At 33.6% G+C, this 22,952-nt stretch overlaps 1 protein-coding gene across 1 annotated transcript; it reads right to left on the bottom strand.

Moving 5' to 3' along the window:
- Positions 1-612: 612 nt before the first annotated feature.
- LOC141336004 (vitamin K-dependent protein S-like) lies at positions 613-22,279 on the bottom strand. Its single transcript, XM_073841512.1, has 14 exons — positions 21,927-22,279; positions 18,600-18,757; positions 18,383-18,407; positions 16,515-16,598; positions 16,316-16,438; positions 15,016-15,141; positions 12,617-12,745; positions 10,982-11,222; positions 9,624-9,810; positions 7,686-7,850; positions 7,415-7,583; positions 6,979-7,115; positions 5,166-5,394; positions 613-1,009 (listed from the first exon to the last, which is right to left on the bottom strand). Exons 1-14 carry the CDS (start codon positions 22,012-22,014, stop codon positions 834-836), a joined length of 2,037 nt encoding a protein of 678 aa, XP_073697613.1. The 5' UTR covers positions 22,015-22,279; the 3' UTR covers positions 613-833.
- Between the last annotated feature and the right edge of the window lie 673 nt (positions 22,280-22,952).

The raw sequence follows: 22,952 nt of genomic DNA, 5'->3' as shown, positions 1-22,952 counted from the left end.
ATTCCTACTGCAAACATATCAAAATGTAATTTTTGATTTGTAATATGCATTGTTAAGAACCTAATTTGGACAACTTTAAACGGGATTTTCTCAGTCTTTTTGATTTTTTTGCACCCTCAGATTTCTGATTTCAAATAGATGTATCTCAGCCAAATATTGTCCTATCCTAACAAACCATACATCAATAGAAAGCTTATTTATTGAGCTTTCATATGATGTATATATCTCAGTTTTGTCAAATTTAACCTTATGACTGGTTTTGTGGTCCAGGGTCACATATGTTCACAGAATTGTGAGTTTATATCACGTTGCAAAACCACTATTTTATTTTCTCCCATCCATACTTTGGGAACTTATTGTGAAACTGACCTACTACTTTCTGGTTTTCCTCAGGGCCACATATAATTCAAAGCCAAGGGGTAATTAGAGAGTTAAACGCTCTCATTCATGACTAAGACGGGATTTTGCCTCTTAAGAAGGTGAGATTGGAGTTTTCATGACGACAACAACAACAACAAGCCGCTGCATTTCATGTTTTATTACAACAATTAATGCGTCACTAGTGTTCAACATCCACCTACACATATTCACATCACACTCAAACTCAAATTAGTGTGTTATATACAAGATACTGAGAGTAAAAACCTGATTAAAGACACAGGTCAGCAATAAAAACACTGCAGTGAATACGAGAGGCGTCTTTAAATAAAGGCTCTGTCATTAGTGTTAGTCATCAGTGGACTAATGAGCAGATCAATGCAAAACAGCCCAGAATCAGGCCATCGGACAGGAACTCACGTGTCCCTGCTTCAGGTTTGGACGACACCTTCTATCTAGGGCTGGGATTGGGAGGACGGAGGCTCCGGGGCGGAAACAGGAGGACAGGAGTGAGACTTGATGCTGTTGTCTTTACTGACGGCCTCGTCGAAATCCAGCTGCTGCCCGTTCACACTCATCTCCAGACAGCCGTGGTAGAACGCAGAGACGGGACTGACGGACAGCGGCAGATCTGCACACACCACACACATTCATTCTACAAACTTAAAGCTTCATCGACTAATGTTCGGAGACGTTTAAGATGATGAATGAGAAGCAGCTGCTCCTGACAGACACCAGCGTCTCCTGATTCAGAGGTTCATCTGATGATAGAGCTCCAAAACCATCACAAGATGCCACTGTTGATAGATTTATTGACTTTATGTCTTGATGAAGCTGATAAGATGCCGGGAAGTGAAGGAGTGCTGACCAGCTGCTGTTAGTGAGGCAATCTGCACTAAAACTGCACTAGTTAACATCATTAACTGCAGGTCTAAAGCCTGAAAATGACCACTACTGTAGATTTGATTCATATTTTAAATTATTTTTTACATTTTTATTTAAGGGCAGACACTGCAGGCAAAAACTGTTTTTCATGCACCTGTCAAGTTTGAGATTTTGGGCTTTTAGTTTTTTCCTAAAGTTTTTTTTTTTTTTTCAGACTGATGGAAAGAAAACACCCAAAAGTCAATAGCACTTTATCTATTTGGCTCGATATATTTCAATCACAATACATTTTTTTAAAGGCTGTTTTCTCAAAATGATTTTTTCTCCTACACTGAGCCATGAATCTCCACTTCAGTAGCACTTACACACACTAGACTTTACATTTTTATTCCTGTCTATGTTCTGAAGGTTTTTACAGAGGGATTTGTTCATATATGTGACCCTGGAGCACAAAACCAGTCTTAAGTCGCTGGGGTATATTTGTAGCAATAGCCAAAAATACATTGTATGGGTCAAAATTATAGATTTTTCTTTTATGTCAAAAATCATTAGGAAAGTAAGTAAAGATCATGTTCCATGAAGATTTTTTGTAAAATTCCTACTATAAATATATCAAAATGTAATTTTTGATTAGTAATATGCATTGTTAAGTGCTTAATTTGGACAACTTTAAAGGTGATTTTTTCAATATTTTGATTTATTTGCACCCTCAGATTCCAGATTTTCAAATAGACGTATCTCGGCCAAATATTGTCCTATCCTAACAAACTATACATCAATAGAAAGCTTATTTATTGAGCTTTCATATGATGTATACATCTCAGTTTTGTAAAATTTAACCTTATGACTGGTTTTGTGGTCCAGGGTCACATATATAATAAGCTTGATTTAATACATTTTAAAAACTGTAAAAAAATTATATAGTTTTCAGTCTGTTCTAAGTATTTTTTGAATTATGGAGTGACAAAATGAGATACCCAAAATTCCTTTTGTAAAAACATTTGACTCTAATATGTAAAAAAAAAATTAAACAAGAATCTAGTATATATTGGTACTAGAAATGTATTCAAATTAGCACATATTTCATTACATAATGCCTCATTTGCATATTAAAACCTAACATTTTAGAAAACTTGTTTATATATATATATATATATATATATATATATATATATATATATATATATTTTTTTTTTTTTTTTTTTTTTTTTTTGCAATTATTAATGTAAATCATCTGGGTAAGTAAGGTGAAAACTGTCCGTTTCTTTTACCCTATTCACCAGCAGTGTCTTGCCTTAAGTTATAATATTAGTCATTTTGTAGCGTTTGTCAATTTTTTAAAATCTTTTTTTAGTTTTCAGTCATTTTATTTTATTTTTTTAATTTATGCAGTTAATATGATAAACTACAGTTCTAAACCCTGAGATATCAAACTGAGCCAGTGTTAGTTTAGCATCATTAGATACTTTTTATAGATTTTGATATTTTGAATTAGGTTTTATTTTCTATTTCAATTTTAATTTCAGTTCACGTTTTACCAATTTGGTTGGGGTTAAGTCAGGGTTTCCGCACCTTGGTTAACTTCAAATTCAAGGATCTTTCGAGGAATTTCCAGGTTTAATACAATGCATTTATTTTTGGCCATATGACAGAGATCTGATATTCTACTTGTAAACGTAAATCAAGCAAGCTAGTATACATAAGCCACAAAGTCTTAGCAAAATAAGCAGACCAGATGGAATAATATAGAATTTTTTCCCAAAAAATGTCTTGCACAAAAAATTCAAGCACTTTGAAGGACATGTATCTGTATATGTTCATTTTCAAAAACTTTCCAGGGTCTTGAGTTTTTTTTTTTTTCAGATTTACAAACTTTCAAGGATTTCAAGGACCCGTGGGAACCCTGTAAGTATGCCTATGTAGTTTTTAATAACTTTTATTTGAATTATTCTTTTATGCATTACCAGGTAATATGATAACCTATAGTTCAACAGTATTATTATATTTCAGAGATTTTATGTGTTAATATATATATAATTTTAGTTCAAGTTTGAATAATTTAGTCGTTTTGTCATTTTCATTTCTTTTGTTTTTTTTAAATAGTCTATATCAGTTTTTAGTAATTTTTGTTTTTTATTTTTATTTATGCATTTGGCAGATGCATTTTATCCAATGCAACATACCAGTGTTATTTTATTGTCACTGAGACATTATTATAGTTTTCATATACATTTTAAATCATGTTTTGTTTTCATTTTTTATTTTACATAATTTGTTGTGTGTTTGACATTTTAGTTTTAAATGAGACTATGCAGTTTTTTTTTTTATTTCATTTATAGTTTTAGTTATTTTAATGACAAATGTTTTTCATCCATTGTATTTTATTTCTTTTAAATGTTTATTTTAGTTGAAGTAATGAAAATGTTTTTTTTGTTCCAAACTATAACAACATTCATATAATTTTTGATTGTTCTTGTGTTCCCGGAAATCAAACGCATTACAAGTAACACAAGTTACATAATCAGATTACTTTTTTCAAGTAACTAGTAAAGTAACACATTACTTTTTAATTGACAAGTAAACATCTGAGTTACTTTTTCAAATAAGTAACGCCAGTTACTTTGTTTTCCCATTTATTGACTGACAAGAATTAAATGATAAATAATATCCTTTATGCATTAAATCTAATTTTATTAACCAATGTCTTTGCTGCTAACCTTCAATGATCTAATTCAACCAAGCTAATAAGCAAAATTTTCTTCAGATTAACATTTGTGCTTCATTTTTTTTATTGCTGAATGGTGTTGAACTTCTTTTCTCCTGCATTCCACTGTACAGACATGAACGTACTTTTTCTTCAGCCTGATGCTTTTTCATTTCACTTTTTAGTGTCAAAGGGCTTTTGCCAAAAATAGAACTTTTTATATTAAAAACAAACAAGTAAGCCCTGCCCAAATTTAAAAAGTAATGCAAAAGTAACTCTTTACAATAAGGTTCATTAGTTAAACATTAGTTAATGTACTAACTAACATGAACTAACCATGAGCAACACATTTGTTACTGTATTTACTAATCTTCATTAGCGTTAGTTAACGAAAATACAGTTGTTCATTGTTTGTTCGTGTTAGTTCATGTTAACAAGATTTTAATAATGTATTAGTAAATGATTAATACGATTAAGATTAATAAATGTTTTATAAGTGCAGTTCATTATTAATTCATGTTAACTAATGTTAACTAATGAACCTTATTGTAAAGTGTTACCAGTAACTCGAAAGTAACAAAACGCCCTACTTTCCATTAAAAGTAACATAATTAGTTACTTTTAAAAGGAGTAACACAATATTGTAATGCATTACTTTTAAAAGTAACTTTCCCCAGCACTGCTTGGCATCACTTGCACCATTATATTAGTGATCATCCATTAGCAGAAACATAAATGTGACCCTGGAGCACAAAACCAGTCTTAAGTCGCTGGGGTATATTTGTAGCAATAGCCAAAAATACATTGTATGGGTCAAAATTATTGATTTTTCTTTTATGTCAAAAATCATTAGGAAATTAAGTAAACATCATGTTACATTAAGATTTTTTGTAAAATTCCTACTGTAAACCTATCAAAATGTAATTTTTGATGAGTAATATGCATTGTTAAGAACTTAATTTGGACAACTTTAAAGGTGATTTTCTCAGTATTTTGATTTATTTGCACCCTCAGATTCCAGATTTTCAAATAGATGTATCTCAGCCAAATATTGTCCTATCCTAACAAACCATACATCAATAGAAAGCTTATTTATTGAAATATATCTCAGTTATATTATAACTAAAATGTAACCTTATGACTGGTTTTGTGGTCCAGGGTCACAAATGAGGTTAAAGTGAAGTAGAAACTGAGTAACCTGGCAGTCCTCCGATGTAGGTGTGAACAGGGTCCTGCATGGCGCTGGAGAGTCTGCTCAAAGCTGCGCTGAGGGTCTCATTGTCGCCGTAGGACACGCTGGAGGAGTTTGCCGTGATCTGGAGCCCGTCGGCTGACACCGTCATCTCCACCATCAAGCGGTCCGGATAACACAGCATCATGGACTGCAGCGTCGCCACACACATGTGATCCACAAACACCTGCAGATCCTGCAACACCAGACAGAGACACACGTGTGAGTTTAGTTTAAGGGCTCTACAGTGCGACCATTTCAATAACCTACTGCTTGCAACTAAAAAATATATAAAAGAATATGTCGGAGCATCAGAACGACTGACCCGATCAGCTTATTTGTGTTTGCACTGAGGGGAGAATCAAAGGTTTCTATGTGTTTTTGTAACATAGAGTAATGTATCACACACATATTGCACCAATCCTTTCATAAACAAGAGTGTAGAGAGACTGTAAATAAGAGATTGATTGTGAAGTGGAAAGAGCGGAGTTGATTGTAACAGAACTATGTGAGATCAGCTGTTAATGAGATAATGATTTAATACAACAGTTCAATTAACAAGAAGTTAATATTAAGTGACACTGTCTGTCTATAAGACTATTGCCTGATTTTGCTCCATTCTGTCGTCAAAAATAGTTTGACACCAGTCACAACTGAGCCACAGTGCATCTCCATTCAAACACAGCAGTGTTTTGTTTATGAATCAACGTGCGGTTTTAAACAAATCTAGTGAGTCAATCAGTTTTCTATTCATAAAGACAGTCACTTGTTTAATTCCTGAATAAATCAGACGTTTGAACGAATCAAACGAACAAATAACTCAGTGATTAAATCAGTGATTTGCCGCCACCTACTGGCATTTTCAGTTTAATTTTTAAAGTATCTTTTCAGTTGTTTAAATCATTTTATATTTCTATATTCCAAATTTTATATTTAAAACATTAATTTACGAATTTGACAGCACTCATGCCACCTCTGGGCAAAATTTAATTTTTAATTTTTAATACTGATTTCATTTGATTGGCAAATTCTGCTACTTGTTCTTATTCTGTAGTTTTATTTAGAAATGTTAAAAAGCTCATAAAATGTGACCCTGGAGCACAAAACCTTACGTCTTAAGTAGCGCCACCGGTATATTTGTAGCAATAGCCAAAAATACATTGTAAGGGTCAAAATTATTGATTTTTCCCTTTATGACAAAAATAATTAGAATATTAAGTAAACATCATGTTCCATGAAGATATTTTGTAAATTTTGTAAATATGAAAAAATAAAAATAAAACGGTAAATATATCAAAATTTATGTTTTTGTTTAGTAATACTTCATTTGGATAATGTTTAAAGGAAATTTCTCAATAATTAGATTTTAGGTTTTCAAATAGTTGTCTCTCAGTCAAATATTGCCCTATCATAACGAACCATACATCAATTGAAAGATTTATTTATTTATTTATAATTATTATTTATTATGTATAAATCTCAATTAACACAAAATTTGACACTTATGACTGGTTTTGTGGCCCAGGGTCACAAATATAACTTTTTAATATGAAATTTGACAAAAGATGACATATCTTTAATAAAGTTAGAAAAATGTTATTACAGTACAAAGGTAAAAAAAAAAACCCTATAAATCACTTCAAGGAGTCAAATATCACCTCATAATGGGAAGGCTAATCAGATTCTTAGATTATTGATTAGAAGGTGCTCCTGAAATTTTGACTGTGCTCTTAAATGTTTTAAGTTATTTATTTTAAGTGTAGAGTCCTTAAAAACGTACTGCATCGTCCGGTCCTCGCGTCACCACCGCAACCGACAGAGGCACAGAGCCATTGCTGACCAGAGCAAACAACACACCGGTGCTGCTGGACGGACGGATGCTCATCACAACATCCAGCGACCAGCGATCCATCCTGCCTGAAAAACACACACATCATTCACCCATCCAAGGACAACACACATCATTTGTGCGGTTACTGATGCATAACTGATGAATTCTGCAACATAAACAACTCATTCTGTTTATTACTGTAAAGCTGCTTTGAAATGATCTGGATTTTTCAGTTTAAAGCACTATAGAAACACATTTGACTCCACTTACACAGTGCAAAAATGCAAGCCAAGTTCAAAGGGAATCTTCTGTAGTAACGGATGTGTTACAGAAGCTCTTTAATTGTATTTCTGTGTGAATGTTCCAGTAAGCGTTCTGAACTCACTGTAGTCGATGTTGAAGTGCGCCAGGCCTCCGCCGCTGAAGAACGAGCCTTTCTCCACAAAGACATAACCGTGTTTGCTCTCCTTCCCCTGAATCACCTCCTTCACTCCAGACGCTCCCTGGTTCATCAGATTCCAGCCGCGGATGCAGCCGTCCAGCCTGGGGTTGATCTGATCCGCAGCGCCACAAACAAAACCAAAAACTCTTTGAAATCAACTGATTTGTGAGGTTTTGTAAATCTTTAATGTCTGACTTTGTTTGCGAGCACTGACCGGTTTGATGAGGCTCTCGTTGCGAATAGGCAGGCCGGCGATGTACACTTTGGTCTCCAGTTTGTCATTGACGGGGCTGAAGAGACGCTCAGGACTGTTGATGCTCATCACCGCCTCTTTACTGATCTTCACACTGATGCTTCCCATCAGCTCCTCCACCGAGATCTACAGACACAGAGGACAGTTCACACACCACATCGTACACACTAGCGCAGCACAACTGTTTTAATATTTTTACTGATCAAGGCTGCATTAAACTGATCAAAAGTGACATTTATGATGTTACAAAAGATTCCTGTTTCATTTAAATGCTGTTCTTTTGAACTTTCTATTCATCTGTGAATCTTGAAAAATAAAATGCATCACTGTTTCCACAAAAATATTGCTTTCAACATTGATAATAATCAGAAATGTTTCTTGAGCAGCAAATCAGCAAATGCGAATGATTTCTGAAGGATCGTGTGACACTGAAGACTGCAGTAATGATGCTGAAAATTCAGCTTTGATCACAGGAATAAATTACATTTGAATAGATATTCACATAGAAAAGAGTTCTTTTAAATTATAAAAATATTTCACAATTTTACTGTATTTTTGATCAAATAAACTTTCGAAAACTACCACTATTCTGACAGATAGTAATGAACAAAGTGTAATTCAGATTCGCTAGTTCGAATGAATCGAATGAATGATTCAGTAATTAAATCAGCAACTAGTCGCCACCTACTTGCAGGTTTGGTTTCATTCAGTTATTTAAATCATTTAGTATTTCTATATTAGAATTTTTATATTTAAGGCGAGACACTGCAGGTGAACAGGCTAAAAAAAATTAACTAATCGTCATGATCTTTACTCAGTTGATTGATTACTTTGATAAAATGTTTTCTAAAATGTTAGGTTTAAAATTCTTCAAAATTCTTAATTTTTTTGATACAGAGAGGATTTTGGATCTCATTTCGTCACCATAATTCAGATAAAACTTAGACAGAACGGACAGGAGACACTACATTTTTTACTATTTTATACTGTTGTATAAAATCAAGCAAATTCTATATGAACAAAACCCTCAGTAAAAACCGTCATAGACAGGAATAAAATGTGATGATATTTATGGCTCAGTGTAGGAGAAAAAACTCATGGCCTTTAAAAATCTGTATTGTAATTGAAATCTATTGACACAAATAGATAAAGTGCTAGAGAAGAAACACTTAACAGTGTCTTTCAGGTGTTTTCTTTCCACTAGTCTGAAAAAACACTTTATGGAACAACAAAAAGCCCAAAATCTTAAACTTGTTTTTTGTGTTTTGGCCTGCTGTGTCTCCCCTTAAAACATTATTCTCAACACAAATTTATGAATTTGACTCTTGCCACCTCTGAGCCTCATTTTGTGTTCTTCTGTGCCACCTCTGTAGTACAAATTACTTTTGTTAATGCTGATTTCATTTGATTGGTAACTTCTACTTGTTCTTATTCTGTTGTTTTTAACAGAAATTTAAAAAAGATTATAAAATGTGTCCCTGGAGCACAAAACCAGTTTTAGGTAAAATGGGTATATTTGTAGCAATAGCCAAAAATATATTGCATTCATGCCAAAAAAACATTAGGATATTAAGTGAAGATCATGTTCCATGAAGATGTTTTGTAAATTTGCTACCGTAAATATCAAAAATTAATAGAAAATTTAAAATTTAGTAATATGCATTGCTAAGAACTTCATTTGGACGATTTTTTCAATATTAATTTTTTTTGCACCCTCAGATTCCAGATTTTCAAAAAGTTGTTTCTCAGCCGATCCTAACAAACCATTCATCAACGGAAAGCTTATTTATCCAGCGTTCAGATTAGGTACAAATATAAGTAAATATTGTTAGAACAATGTAGCAGGTCTTTTGAGACACAGTTGTGATCATTTATAATTGACGTTTGATTTAAACGCACCACGTGCCACTGGCCGTCATTGATGGCTTTTCCTCCGCTGGTTATTTTGACGGAGTGTTCGTTCTTAAACTGGACCTCGATGCGTCCGGACCGTAAACCCAACATAAACCACGAGTCCTGCGCAGATTCGGCGTACAGAATCACTCCCTCCGGATCGAACGTGCGGAAATCAAATTCAGCTGCAAACCTGCGGGAAGAAATACACATTACAACACTCTGAAGTTACCTTAGTATTATTTATATTTGAATTAGCTTTTGTTTTGAAATTTTCAGGTTTTTTTAATCATTTAGAATTCTTAGTAATTTAATGTGCTTTTCAATTTTTATTATTATTATTTTTTTATATTTATATTTAGATTAGTTTAATTACATCTAATCATTTTTGTACTTAAACTTATTTTATTTCAGTTAATTGCCAACATTTCTAAATTAAATGTAAATGTTTTATCTAATATGTATTAATATTTAAATATATTTTATTTTATTTGAGCTTTATTTCAATTAGAAAAATATTTGATTTTATTATTTTTCTAATACCATTTATATTTTGAATTAGCTTTTGTTTTTATATTTGTTTGAAGTCAATTTTAATGTTTTTGTAACATGCTTTTGTCATTATTTGTTACTTTTTTTTTTTTTTTAAACTTAGACCAAACTTCAGTTAGAGGACAAAACTTTACAATTACATTTTTAAAGAGAAAGTTTTTCAACCAATACTTTAATTTATTTCAGATTTTTTTCATTTAAGAGGAGACACTGCAGGCAAAAACATTTTTCTGAATTATGGAGTGATGAAATTAGATTTATTCCCTCTATAAAAACATTTGACTCTAATATGTCAAACAAATTAAACAAGAATTTTGAAACTGACTTAGATTTTTGTACTAGAAATGTATGCAAATTAGCACATATTTCATTAAATCATGCTCATTTGCATATTATAACCTAACATCTTAGAAAACTTGAAATAGAATTTTTTTTTGCAATTATCAATGTAATCAATCAACATAGTAAGTAAGGTAATATCTATTAGTACATTTTTTTTACCCTATTCACCTGCAGTGTCTCGCCTTAACAGAAATGATGTAATAGTTTTAATTAGCAATAACAACAGATTCTTATCTATTAACCAAACAACACTTTTAAAGTTAAAAGATTTAAAGAACCTTCAGAAAATGGTGTTCATCCACTTCAGGAGGTCAAACTAAATATTATATCAGCTGCGTTTTATCAGGAACTGTCTTCAATAATAGCGCAATCAGACACAGCTAGACTTCCTGAACTGGAAACCTGCCAGTGTTTAGTTACTGCAGCTATCCCATCATTCCTCATAAACACAGAAAAACCAGGAGTCGTACTTGGTGTCGGCATGCAGACGGAAGCGCAGGTAGATGACGGGTACGCCGGAGAACTGCTCTCCCAGATACAGCATCTCCTCATGCTTATAGTCGTACAGATCCAGACACTCGGGGATCTTCTCACATTGAAGGCCGTCTGCTGCCAGTCTCACACCTTTACGTCCGTCACAGTGACACGAGAAACTCCCCACGCTGTTCACACACTCGCCCTCACACACGTCCTGCTCACACTCATCCACATCTGATGGAGACACACACACGATCACATCAGAATAAACAAACAGATCAACCAACAAGCATTGCATCACTTGCTCACCAGTGGATGTGAATGGGTGCCGTCAGAATGAGAGCAAGTAATCCACACCACTCCAGTCCATCCGTTAACATCTTGAGAAGACGAAAGCTGAAACAAATCCATCATTAAAATGTTTTTAACTCAAATACGAGTCCATAATCCATAATAATGCTTCCTCCAGTGAAAAAGTGGTCTGGTCTGAATCAGGAGAGAAATCTGCACAAGCCAAAACAGCTCTAATCAAATATGCGGCTGGATTTTGATGATGGACTTTTTCACTGGAGGAAGCATTATTATGGATTATAGACTTGGATTATAGTATTTTAGTTAAAAACATCTTAATGATGGATTTGTTTGGACTCTCATTCTGACGGCACCCATTCATCAAAATGTTTTTTTAACTCAAATACGAGTCCATAAACCATAATAAAGTTTCCTCCAGTGAAAGTCCATCTCCTGTTGTCCACCTCCATTTGTTTAGAGCTGTTTTGGCTTGTAAACTGTGCTTGATCTGTACATTTCTCTCCTGATTCAGACCAGACCACTTTTTCACCGGAGGAAGCATTATTATGGATTATGGACTTGTGTTTTAGTTAAAAATGTTTTAATGATGGATTTGTTTCAGCTTTTGTCTATTCCAGATGTTAACTGATGGACTGGAGGTGTGTGTGGATTATTGTGATGTTTTTATCAGCTGTTTGGACTCTCATTCTGACGGCACCCATTCACTGCAGAGGATCCATTAGTGAGCAAGGAGCATGGAATGACACATTTCTACAAATCTGATGAAGAAACAAACTCATCCTAATCTTGGATGACCTGAGGGTGAATACATTTTAGTGTGCAGTGAATGGGTGCCATAAGAATGAGAGTCCAAACAAATCCACCAAGATGTTTTTAACTAAAATACGAGTTCATAATCCATAATAACACTTCCTCTAGTGAAAAAGTCAATTTCCTGTTGTCCCACACATCAAAATCCAGCCGCATATTTGTTTAGAGCTGTTTTGGCTTGTAAACTGAGCTTGATCTGTGCAGATTTCTCTCCTGATTCAGACCAGACCATTTTCACTGGAGGAAGTGTTATTTTGGATTACAGAATTGTTAATAGTTAAAAACATTTTAATAATGGATGTGTTTCAGCTTATGTCTTGTCAAGATGTTAACTGATGGACTGGAGTGGTGTGGATTACTGTGATGTTTTTATCAGCTGTTTGGACTCTCATTCTGACGGCACCCATCCACCACAGAGGATCCGTTGGTGAGGCAGTGATGGAATGACACATTGGTTGATGATGATGAAGGTATGGACAGTGAATGAAGAAGTGTTATGGTCTCACCAACACACTGGTGTGAGCTCATGTTGTAGTTGTATCCCAGCGGACAGCGGCACTCGAACGATCCCGGAACGTTGACACATTTGGAAGGTTCCACACACACACTGGGGTACATGATACACTCATTGATATCTGAAACACACACACACACACACACACACCATCAGATTCACAAACACACTGTAATATACAAACATCAGCAGTGTTATTTTAGTATCATTGGTATTCTATTATAGATTTAGCTCATTTTAGACTTTATATTTTTTTATTAGATTTTACTGAATTTTGTCATTTTTTGTTGTTTAATTTTATAGCTGTTATTTGTTTTTAATTTACATTTAAAATTATTTTTTATTTTGGAATCATTTAGATGCTATTATACTTTTGTTCATGTTTTAAATGTGTTTTCATTTTTTAAGTTTTAGTAATTTTGTTTTGTGTTTTTATAATTGTTAATAGTTAATTTTATTATATCATATATCATATAAAAACTATTTATAAATTTTTAGTCTAAGTTTTGATGTTTGACGTCTTTTATTATTATATATTATTTTTATTTCATATTATACTTGTTCCTATTTTGAATAAAATTTTATTTGTATGTTTTTATTATTTTTTAACTTTTAGTAATTTTTCATTTTTATTAAAATAACTGTTTCTATTTTACATTTAAAATGTTTTTTTTGCTATTTTAGAATCATTTAGATGCTACTATACATTTTGTTTATATTTTGAATTTTTTCTGTTTTTAATTTTTAAATCAGTTTTAGTCATTTTGTTTCGTTTTTATTTATTAGTTATTTATTTTAAGATGTCTATGTAGTATTTATATATTTTTATTGTTTTGATATATTTAGTTATTTAGTTATTTTAGCAACTCAGTTTAACTTTAATGAAAACAAGAAATGTTGCTTTGCCAACAACCTGAAAATAAAGCCAGTCTTAATAAATATCAATAAATACATACAATTAAATAAATAATTAATTAAATCTGAATACAATGAACAAATCTACAGCATCACTTCTCATCAGAGTTGGTTACTTTTAAAAGTAATGCGTTACAATATTGAGTTACTCCCTAAAAAAAGTAACTAATTACGTTACTTAGTTACTTTTGATAGAGAGTAATGCGTTACGTTACTTTTGCGTTACTTTTAAATCTGGGCAGGGCTTGCTTGTTTGTTTTTAATATAAAAATCTATTTTTGTCAAACGTAAAAGCCTTTTCGCACCAAAAGCCTCAGGCTTAGAGAAAAGTAAATCTCTGTCTGTACAGTAGACCGCAGAAGAACAAATGTCAACTCTTCAGCAATAAAAAAAAGGAAAACAAATGTTAGATTATTTTGAGTAATTTTTGCTTATTAGTATGGATGAATCGGATCATCGAAGGTCGGCAGCAAAGACATCGGTTAATAAAATGGGATTAAATACATAAAGGATATTTGTATTATTTAACATATTTAATTATTGTAGGTTTGCTTGAATTTCATTGTTTTTATTCATTTTGAAGAACACTGGATCTGTTTTTTAGTGAGTGAGATGAATTAATGCATGTTCACATTTATTCTAGAACTAAAGGAACATCTTACTCACAATTTCTCTCAACATGGAGACAGGAGAGCTTTTAATCAATAAATGGGGGAAAATAACTGGCGTTACTTATTTGAAAAATAACTCAGATATTTTCTTGTCAATTAAAAAGTAATGCGTTACTTTACTAGTTACTCGGAAAAAGTAATATTATTATATAACTTGCATCATTACTTCTCAGTGATGTTTTCATGACCTAAACACCTTCTGATCTAAACGCTTCTGCTTCAACACTTCAAACAAGTTTGACTTGCACCAGATAGTGACTGAAAAACACCACGAATCACACATTCCCCCTTCACCAGGATCCCAGCACGCACAGAACAGAACAGAACTGCAATCTAGTCCCAGATTTGTGTTTTGATCGTTCCCAGAACTCCACCGGCGTGATTTCATCACTGTTATTCTAACATGGAGTGCCTGCGTCCAGCAACACAAACCACACAATCACACACACGGCACTGTGGATCCTGCAGATAAACTCACAGGAACATTGTTTCTGCCAAAGGGAAACGGTGTCTGATGATTTATGAGCTTAAAAACACTGTTACATAATGAACCTTTAAGTGTGTGTGTGTGTGTGTGTGTGTGTGTGTGTGTGTGTGTGTGTGTGTGTGTGTGTGTGTGTGTGTGTGTGTGTGTGTGGTTTAATATGAACGCTGGACCTCACAGCTGGATGGAATCGTGTTTCTCTTTTACAGGAAAATCCCAGGATTCCTGGAAGAGCCGCTGGAGCTCAGACTCGTCTGGCAGACGTGAAGCCAGCGCCGACCTCTGACCTCTGACACCTGTGACCTGTGCGGTGACCCTCACCGTGGCAGTGGACGTTGTCGTGGGTGTAGTAGCCCTTCTCGCAGCTGCACATGAAGCTGCCGGGGAGGTTGTGACACGTTTGGCTGCAGCCCGCAGGGAATTCTGGGTCTTCACACTCATTAATATCTGTAAGCCAATCAAATAATTATAAATACTAGTAATAATCATCTGTGCATTACCAGAGCTAACTTCTGAGCAGTAGGTGGTGCTCTAACCTATCCATTATTTACATCAGTGACCCTGGAGCACAAAACTTTACAAGTCTTCAGTAGCACGGCTATATTTGAAGCAATAGCTCACAATACATTGAATGGCTCAAAATGATCAATTTTTCTTTTATGCCAAAAATAATTAGGATAATAATTAAAGATCATGTTCCATGAAGATATTTTGTAGATTTCCTACCGTAAATATATCAAAACTTGAACAGAAACACAAGAACCATGTTTTAAAAAAAAATAAAACTCCATATTAACAAAACAATACAGGTCTGGATTTCATATTTCACTCCAAATCAGACGAAAATCAGAATTTCTCGCAATTTTGAAGTCAGATCTGTGAAATATAACTTGGATTGCAAGACATAAACTCAAAAAAAAGTCTGAACTGTAGGACAAAAAACAACAATTATCGCTTTAATTTGTGGCAGAAATAAGCATACATTACAGTATAATATTTTGCATTAAAATAATGTTAATTTTGGGGCTAAATGTGTTTCTTGAAAATGTCTTAATGCTTGTCAAATGAATTTCAGTATTGGAACAGTATTTATTTTTTTATAGTATATAATATTATTATATGTTAATATGTGATGCTGGAGCACAGGTATATTTGTAGCAAGAGCCAAAAATACATTGTATGGGTCAAATTTATAAATTGTTCTTTTATTCCAAAAGTCATTGACTCATCAAGTAAAGATCATGTTCCATGAAGATATTTTGTAAATTTACTATCATAAATATATCCAAACTTAATTTTTGATTAGTAAAATGCATTGCTAAGAACTTTAAAGGGTGGTTTTTTTTGCAGCCTCAGATTCCAGATTTTCAAATAGTTGTATCTCAGCTGAATATCGGAAAGCTTATTTATTCAGCTTTTAGATGAAACATCTCAATTTCAAAAAATGGACCCTTACGACTGGTTTTGTGATGCAGGGTCACATTTATGTAAGGTTTACATTGGATCGGTTCATGCATTCTTCGGAAATCGAACCCATGACCTCGATGTCATCACGATGTGTTCAAGTCCTGAAAGGTTCATATTTACAGTACGAGTAGTGAAGTGGTGAATCTGATCTCACCCTGCTCACAGCGCTGACCCTTCCATCCCGCTTTACACACACAGGTGAAGGAGCCCTGACCGTCCACACAGCGCTGGTAACCCTCCGTGTGACACGGCAGCGGCAGACACTGGTTACTGATCTCTGAAACACACAGCAGCTCAAACACACTCCACACTGACAAACCCAACACTAACACAGACTGCATAACACCACTCACCTTGAACACAGGTGCGCAGATTCTGAGGGATTCCAGGAGCAGAGTTTGGATCACTGATGCCCACGCGGTGAGAGCCCAGACACACTACAGACAAAACAACACACGCTTCAGTCCATCTGATCATGCTCAACTCAATACACACTAATTATAAACTCATGTAAATACATTTGTGATCCCCTGCTGATTTTGTACACTTTGCCCACTGACAAAGAAATGATCAGTCTAGAATTTTAATGCTAGGTTTTTTTGAACAGTGAGAGACAGAATAACAACAAAAAAATGCATTTCCAAAAAGTTCTGAATCGATTTTTATTTTAATGAGTGAAATAAGTATTTGACTTCTTCGCAAAACAAGACTCAGTACAACCCTTGTTGGCAATCACAGAGGTCAGACTTTTTTCCTAGTTGTCCATGCAAAACCAATTTTTTTTCATGCACTAGTCAATTTTTCGGCACATTTTGCATCCATTTTGTTATTTTAGTCTAGAGGAAAGAAAACAAATTCACATTTAAGTGTTTCTTTTCTTGCACTTTATCTATCTGCATTTGTAGATTTCATTCCTCTTACATTTTTATTCCTCTCTATATTCTGAAGGCGTGTTTATATTTCACTTACATTGATTTAAACAATGTTTTACTGCTAAAAACATGGTAAAAATGTGTTTGTTTTCTGTCTGTTGACAGTATTTTCTGATTTGTAACCCTGGAGCACAAAACTAGTCTTAAGTGGCATGGATATATATTGTAGAAAAAGCCAAAAATACATTGCACGGGGCAAAGTTATTAATTTTTCTTTTATGCCAAAAATCATTAGCATATTAAGTAAAGATCATGTTGCATGAAGATATTTTGTAAATTTCCTACCGTGAATATATCAAACCTTATTTTTTGATTAGTAATATGCATTGCTAAGGACTTCATTTGGACAACTTTAAAAGTGATTTTCTCAATATTTTGAGTTTTTGCACTCTCAGATTGCAGATTTTCAAATAGTTGTATCTCAGCCAAATATTGTCCTATGCTAACAAACCATACATCAATGGAAAACTTGTTTATTCAGAAGATGTATAAATCCCGATTTCAAAAAGTTGACCCTTATGACTGGTTTTGTGGTTCAGGGTCACAAATAACTGTTAACTTTGTAAACACTGTTAGTTACTTTTGAAAACACTGTAACTTAAATACTGCTATTGTTTGAAACATTTTCTACCATAAATATTAGAAAATACTTAATTTTTGATTAGTAATATGCATTGCTAAGGACTTCATTTGGACAACTTTAAAGGCGATTTTCTCAATATTTTGAGTTTTTGCACCCTCAGATTTTCAAATAGTTAAATCTTGGACAAATATTGTCCTATCCTAACAAACCCTACATCAATGGAAAGCTTATTTATTTAGCTTTAGTGTATTCAGATGATGCATAAATCTCAAATTTTAAATAAAACATTTACCCTAATGACTGGTTTTGTCTTTAATACGTCAGCAAAATCAAACAAGAATTATGAATTTAGCTTTACCCAATGTTCAGTTTTCAGTTCTAGAAATGCATGCAAATTAGTGCATATTTAATTAGATTAGCCTCATTTGCATATTTAAACAGAACATTTCAGAAAAACCATATTGTATTGTAATTAATCAACTGGAGAAGTATCTGTTAGTCTGTTCACCTGTATAGTGGTTTTGTAATTTTATAATTGTATTTAATTATACAAAGTGATTTTCTGTTTAAAAAAAGAAATAACAATGACTGTGAGTCTGTTTTTGTGGGTCAGAGTCAAATCAGCTTCAGTTCCAGTGAGTTTTGCAATCATATTTCAGAGACACTGTCAGTGTTGATTTGCACAAAAATAATGATGATAACTTACCAACATACTTGGGATAGAAATATTCCTGGAAAAAGCAGAGAACAAATATAATCATGAGATTATTCACAGATATCATAAAGCATGTAGTGATTCATTTCCAGCCACAGAGCTCACGTGACTGACGGCACGCACACGGCCGACGGGTCAATGTCACGGTCAACGGCGTGACGGATCGCAACACAAACATCAGAGAGCATCGATCGCTGACGCAACTCACCGTTTCCAGATTGTTTTCAAAGATCTCTCGCGCCTCCTCTTTATTGCACAGCTCCTCGATGCACTCGCGCTCCAGGTTTCCTTTCTTGCTCTCCTCAAACAGAGTGTTTGCACGTCTGTGTCGCAGCAGGAACTGAGATGCTTTATTCTGTGGGAGAACTGGACACGAGAGAGCACATCAGATCAGAGCCATTCAATTAACATGGCATTTCCACAAACACTATGGTAATACCAATCAATGTGTTCACAACAAACAGACTCTACACTGCAAAAATGCTTTTCTAGCTTAGATTTTTGTCTTGTTTCCAGCCAAAATATCTAAAACTTCTTAAATCAAGAAGGATTTTCTAGACAAGTAAAAAAAAATTTTCAGAAAAAAACAAGTCAAAATTAAGTGAGTTTTTGCTTAGAACAAGCTAAATAATCTGCCAATGGGGTAAGAAAAAAAATCTTATTTCAAACTTATTTTTCTTACCCCATTGGCAGATTATTTTGCTTGTTTCAAGCTAAAATGCACTTTTTTTTCTGAAAACAAGACAATAAATTTTACTAGTCTAGAAAATCCTTCTTGTTTTAAGAATTTTTAGATATTTTGGCTGGAAACAAAACTAGAAAAGCATTTTCTGCAGTGTATTTTTACACTGACTTATGTGCCATTATATGGCAAGCCGTTTTAGCCTAAAATAGACTAAGAATACTCTTCGTAATTGCATTTTTACTAGTAACAATTACAATTAGAGAGCTCTCTAAATCAATTTTTACTAGTAATAATTCCAATTACAGAGCTCTCTAATTCAGTTTTTACTAGTAAAAAACAAATTAAAGATATGTTTAATTGCAGAGCTCTATAATTGAATTCAAGAGCTCTCTAATTCAGTTCTTACTAGTAACAATTATAATTAGAGATTTCTCCAATTCAATTATTACTAGTAACAATTCCAATTAGAGAGCTCAACAAATTCATTTTTACTAGTCATATGTCTCCATTGACTTCCATTCATTTTTAATTACAGAGTTCTAAAACTGAACTATTACTAGTAATAATTCCAATTACAGAGCTCTCTAATTTAATTTTTACTAGTAAAAAAACACATTAAAGATATGTTTAATTGCAGAGCTCTGTAATTGAATTAAAAAGCTCTCTAATTCAGTTCTTACTAGTAACAGCTCTTTAAATGGAATTCTTACTAATAAAAATGTATTTAGAGAGCTCTCTAATTGAAATTCTTGCTAGTAAAAATTCTGTTGTAGAGCTCTGTAATTACAAATGAATGGAAGTCAATGGAGACATATGACTAGTAAAAAATTCATTTGTAGATTTCTCTAATTGAATTGTTACTAGTAAAACTGCAATTACGACGAGTAGCGCATGGTATATTTTAGGCTAAAATGGCTTGCCATACCATTATCAGCCAATATTTCTGATTAATCAGGCTAGCCTACATATATCAATTGATTTCAAGTACCATGGAGTGTAATTATGTTTTATATCAATGTACTGTGGTACTGCTAAAGTACATTAAAGAGACTAGACTTCAGAAAATGAGTCAGCTTCATGAACATCAGCTTTAACTCAATCAAATGGCTTCATTGTGCGGGTCAGTGGAGTTACGCAGGGATTTATTTCCCCACGTGCCGCCGCCGGAGTCTCTTACTAGAGAACATTTCTAGAATAAACCTCTTCAACACTGAAAGAGTTTGAGATGAACTACAACACGGTGTATGTTAAACAAGACTATTGATTTGAACTATCTGTTGTCAGTCTGTAATGTAGGGCAGTTGCACACCCACGCGCGCACACACACACACACACACACACACACACACACACACACACACACACACACACACACACACAGTATGAATGAAACAGCCGTATTACACATCCTCACATCACTTTATATGTCACTATCTGTAAAGTGTTAGAATGTAATCTGATCTGCAGGAAACTGATTACACTGTTACTTGTAAACATTGTTACTTTTGTAAATATTGTTAATTTTGAAAACACTGTTACAGTTATCTTTCTGAACACTGTTACTTTGTAAATACGTTATTTTTACAAAAAACTGTTACCTTGTTATTTTTGTAAATGGTAACATTTTTATTTAGTAAATGTTGTTACTTTTGTGAACACTGCTATATTGTTACTTTGCAAATTGATACTTTTAGAAACATTGTTACTTTCACAAACCTTTTTATTATAAAAAGTTTTTATAAATATAAATCTTTTTTCCTAAACAGTTACCTTTTACCACTTATTTTTAGAAACACTGTTACTTTTGTAAATGGCAACATTTTTATTTTGTAAATTCTGTTACTTTTGTTAACACTGCTATATTGTTACTTTGTAAATTCTGTCATTTTTAGAAACATTGTTACTGTTACTTTCATAAACAACAAAAAAGGGCCATAAATACATTGTCAAAATGATCGATTTTTCTTTTATACCAAAAATCATTAGCATATTAAGTAAAGATCATGTTCCATGAAGATATTTAGTACATTTCCTACCGTAAATATATCAGAACCTAATTTTTGATAAGTAATATGCATGGCTTAGAACTTCATTTGAACAACTTTAAAAGCTATTTTCTCAATATTTTAAGTTTTTGCACCATCAGATTGCATATTTTCCAATAGTTTTATCTCAACTAAATATTGTTCTATCCTAACAAATCATACATCAATGGAAAACTTATTTATTCAGATGATGTATAAATCTCAGTTTCAACAATATGACCCTTATGACTAGTTTTGTGGTCCAGGCTCACAAATAACTGTTAATTTTGTAAACACTGTTAGTTACTTTTATAAACATTGCAACACTGTAACTTGGTAAACACTGTTAATTTTGAAAACACTAGTTTGAAACATTGTTCCAGCTGTTTGTAAATAGTCATTTTTGCCACTCTGTGACTTCATTTTAACTAAAAATAAGTACCTTAATCATATTCATGTCATAGACTGCAAAAATTGACCATGGTACATTTTCCTCCAAACTACCACCATATTTACCAGAGTTGTTTCTGATATAAAACCACATTACATTAATGTGAGATGTGCTTTAAAGACTGTCATTTTGATTCAGTTCTTATTTGATGACAGAGATAAATATCAAGTTACCACAGTTTGGTAGTAACACCAACTAAAGTAACTATGTTTTGGTGTAAACTGTGGTAAATGTAAAGGTAAACACTGCTCAACAAACGGCTGATCAGAGTAACGGTTTCTAAAGTAACAGTTTAATCACTTTGTGACAGTAAGCTGTTGGTAAAGTGAATGTTTTCATGTCGCTAGTTTGATCTCGTTGATCTGTTTTACTCACATCGCTGTGACCCGCAGAGTTCAGCACGCAGCAGCAGCAACACGAGGCCGAGCAGAGAGCCGCTCCGCGCCGCCGACAGCCTCCTCATGCTCCCGCTCTTCGATTCGGTCGCTCACTCCAGAAACTTCCGCTTCGGATGCGAACTCAAACACTGGATTTGGATTCTTCCTGTTCACGTTCCTCTAGTTCGGCCAGAAGCGCAGCGAGAGCGAACTCATGACTGGCCAGTAAGGGTTAACCATGGGTAAACTAGTAGCCCTCAGCGGGTGTACGCGCTCTGGCAGGCGAATGGACACTGAGGGAAATTATGTAACAGGAATTACAGCTGATTTTGTTTTTTTGATAAATATTTAACCTGTTTATTTATCCAGTTCAAAAACGTTTGCGGTTTTGACTCACTGGACAAACAAATGAAACAAACAAACAAAAAAAAGTCTAACATTTAAAAAAAAGATCTTAATGTCTAAAAGTAGCAGCTTTCAGTACTGCAACAGTGTTACATTGAAAATGGCGTTATTTTTAGAAACATTGTTACTTTGTTGCACCTCAACATGACGTCACTTCTCATCAAACGCTCATTCATGTGAAAGCTTACTGTACTAAACAAACCAGTGACTCATTTGCATCAGTTTGATTCTCCAAAGATGTTCTAGGAGAAACATCTGAGCTCATGAGGAACTTCTGAGCAAGAAAACTTTCCTGTGAATGCATTAGTTGAGCAATAAAATCCATTAACACTGAAAACAGCAATGTTGTATCTTAACGTTTTTCATCTGTTTTCTGTTTGGTTTTTAGGAATAAAGACTCAGACACGGATCTGGTTGCTATTGCCTTCATTTGGACAAAAGAAACACGTGTGTCTCGTTCAGTGGGCTGGTCTGGACACACTGTCCTTCATCAATTACAGGAGAATTACTCATAGGTGACATTATTGCATACTTTATACTGTGCGCTTGGATTACTCTTAGATTGGATTCGATTTTTTTTACTTCACAAAAACATTATTCTGTGATACAAAAATAAATA

This window comes from Garra rufa, chromosome 6 (genome assembly GCF_049309525.1).
Source record: "Garra rufa chromosome 6, GarRuf1.0, whole genome shotgun sequence".
Taxonomy (NCBI): domain Eukaryota; kingdom Metazoa; phylum Chordata; class Actinopteri; order Cypriniformes; family Cyprinidae; genus Garra; species Garra rufa.
This window is presented reverse-complemented; position numbering and strand designations above follow the sequence as displayed.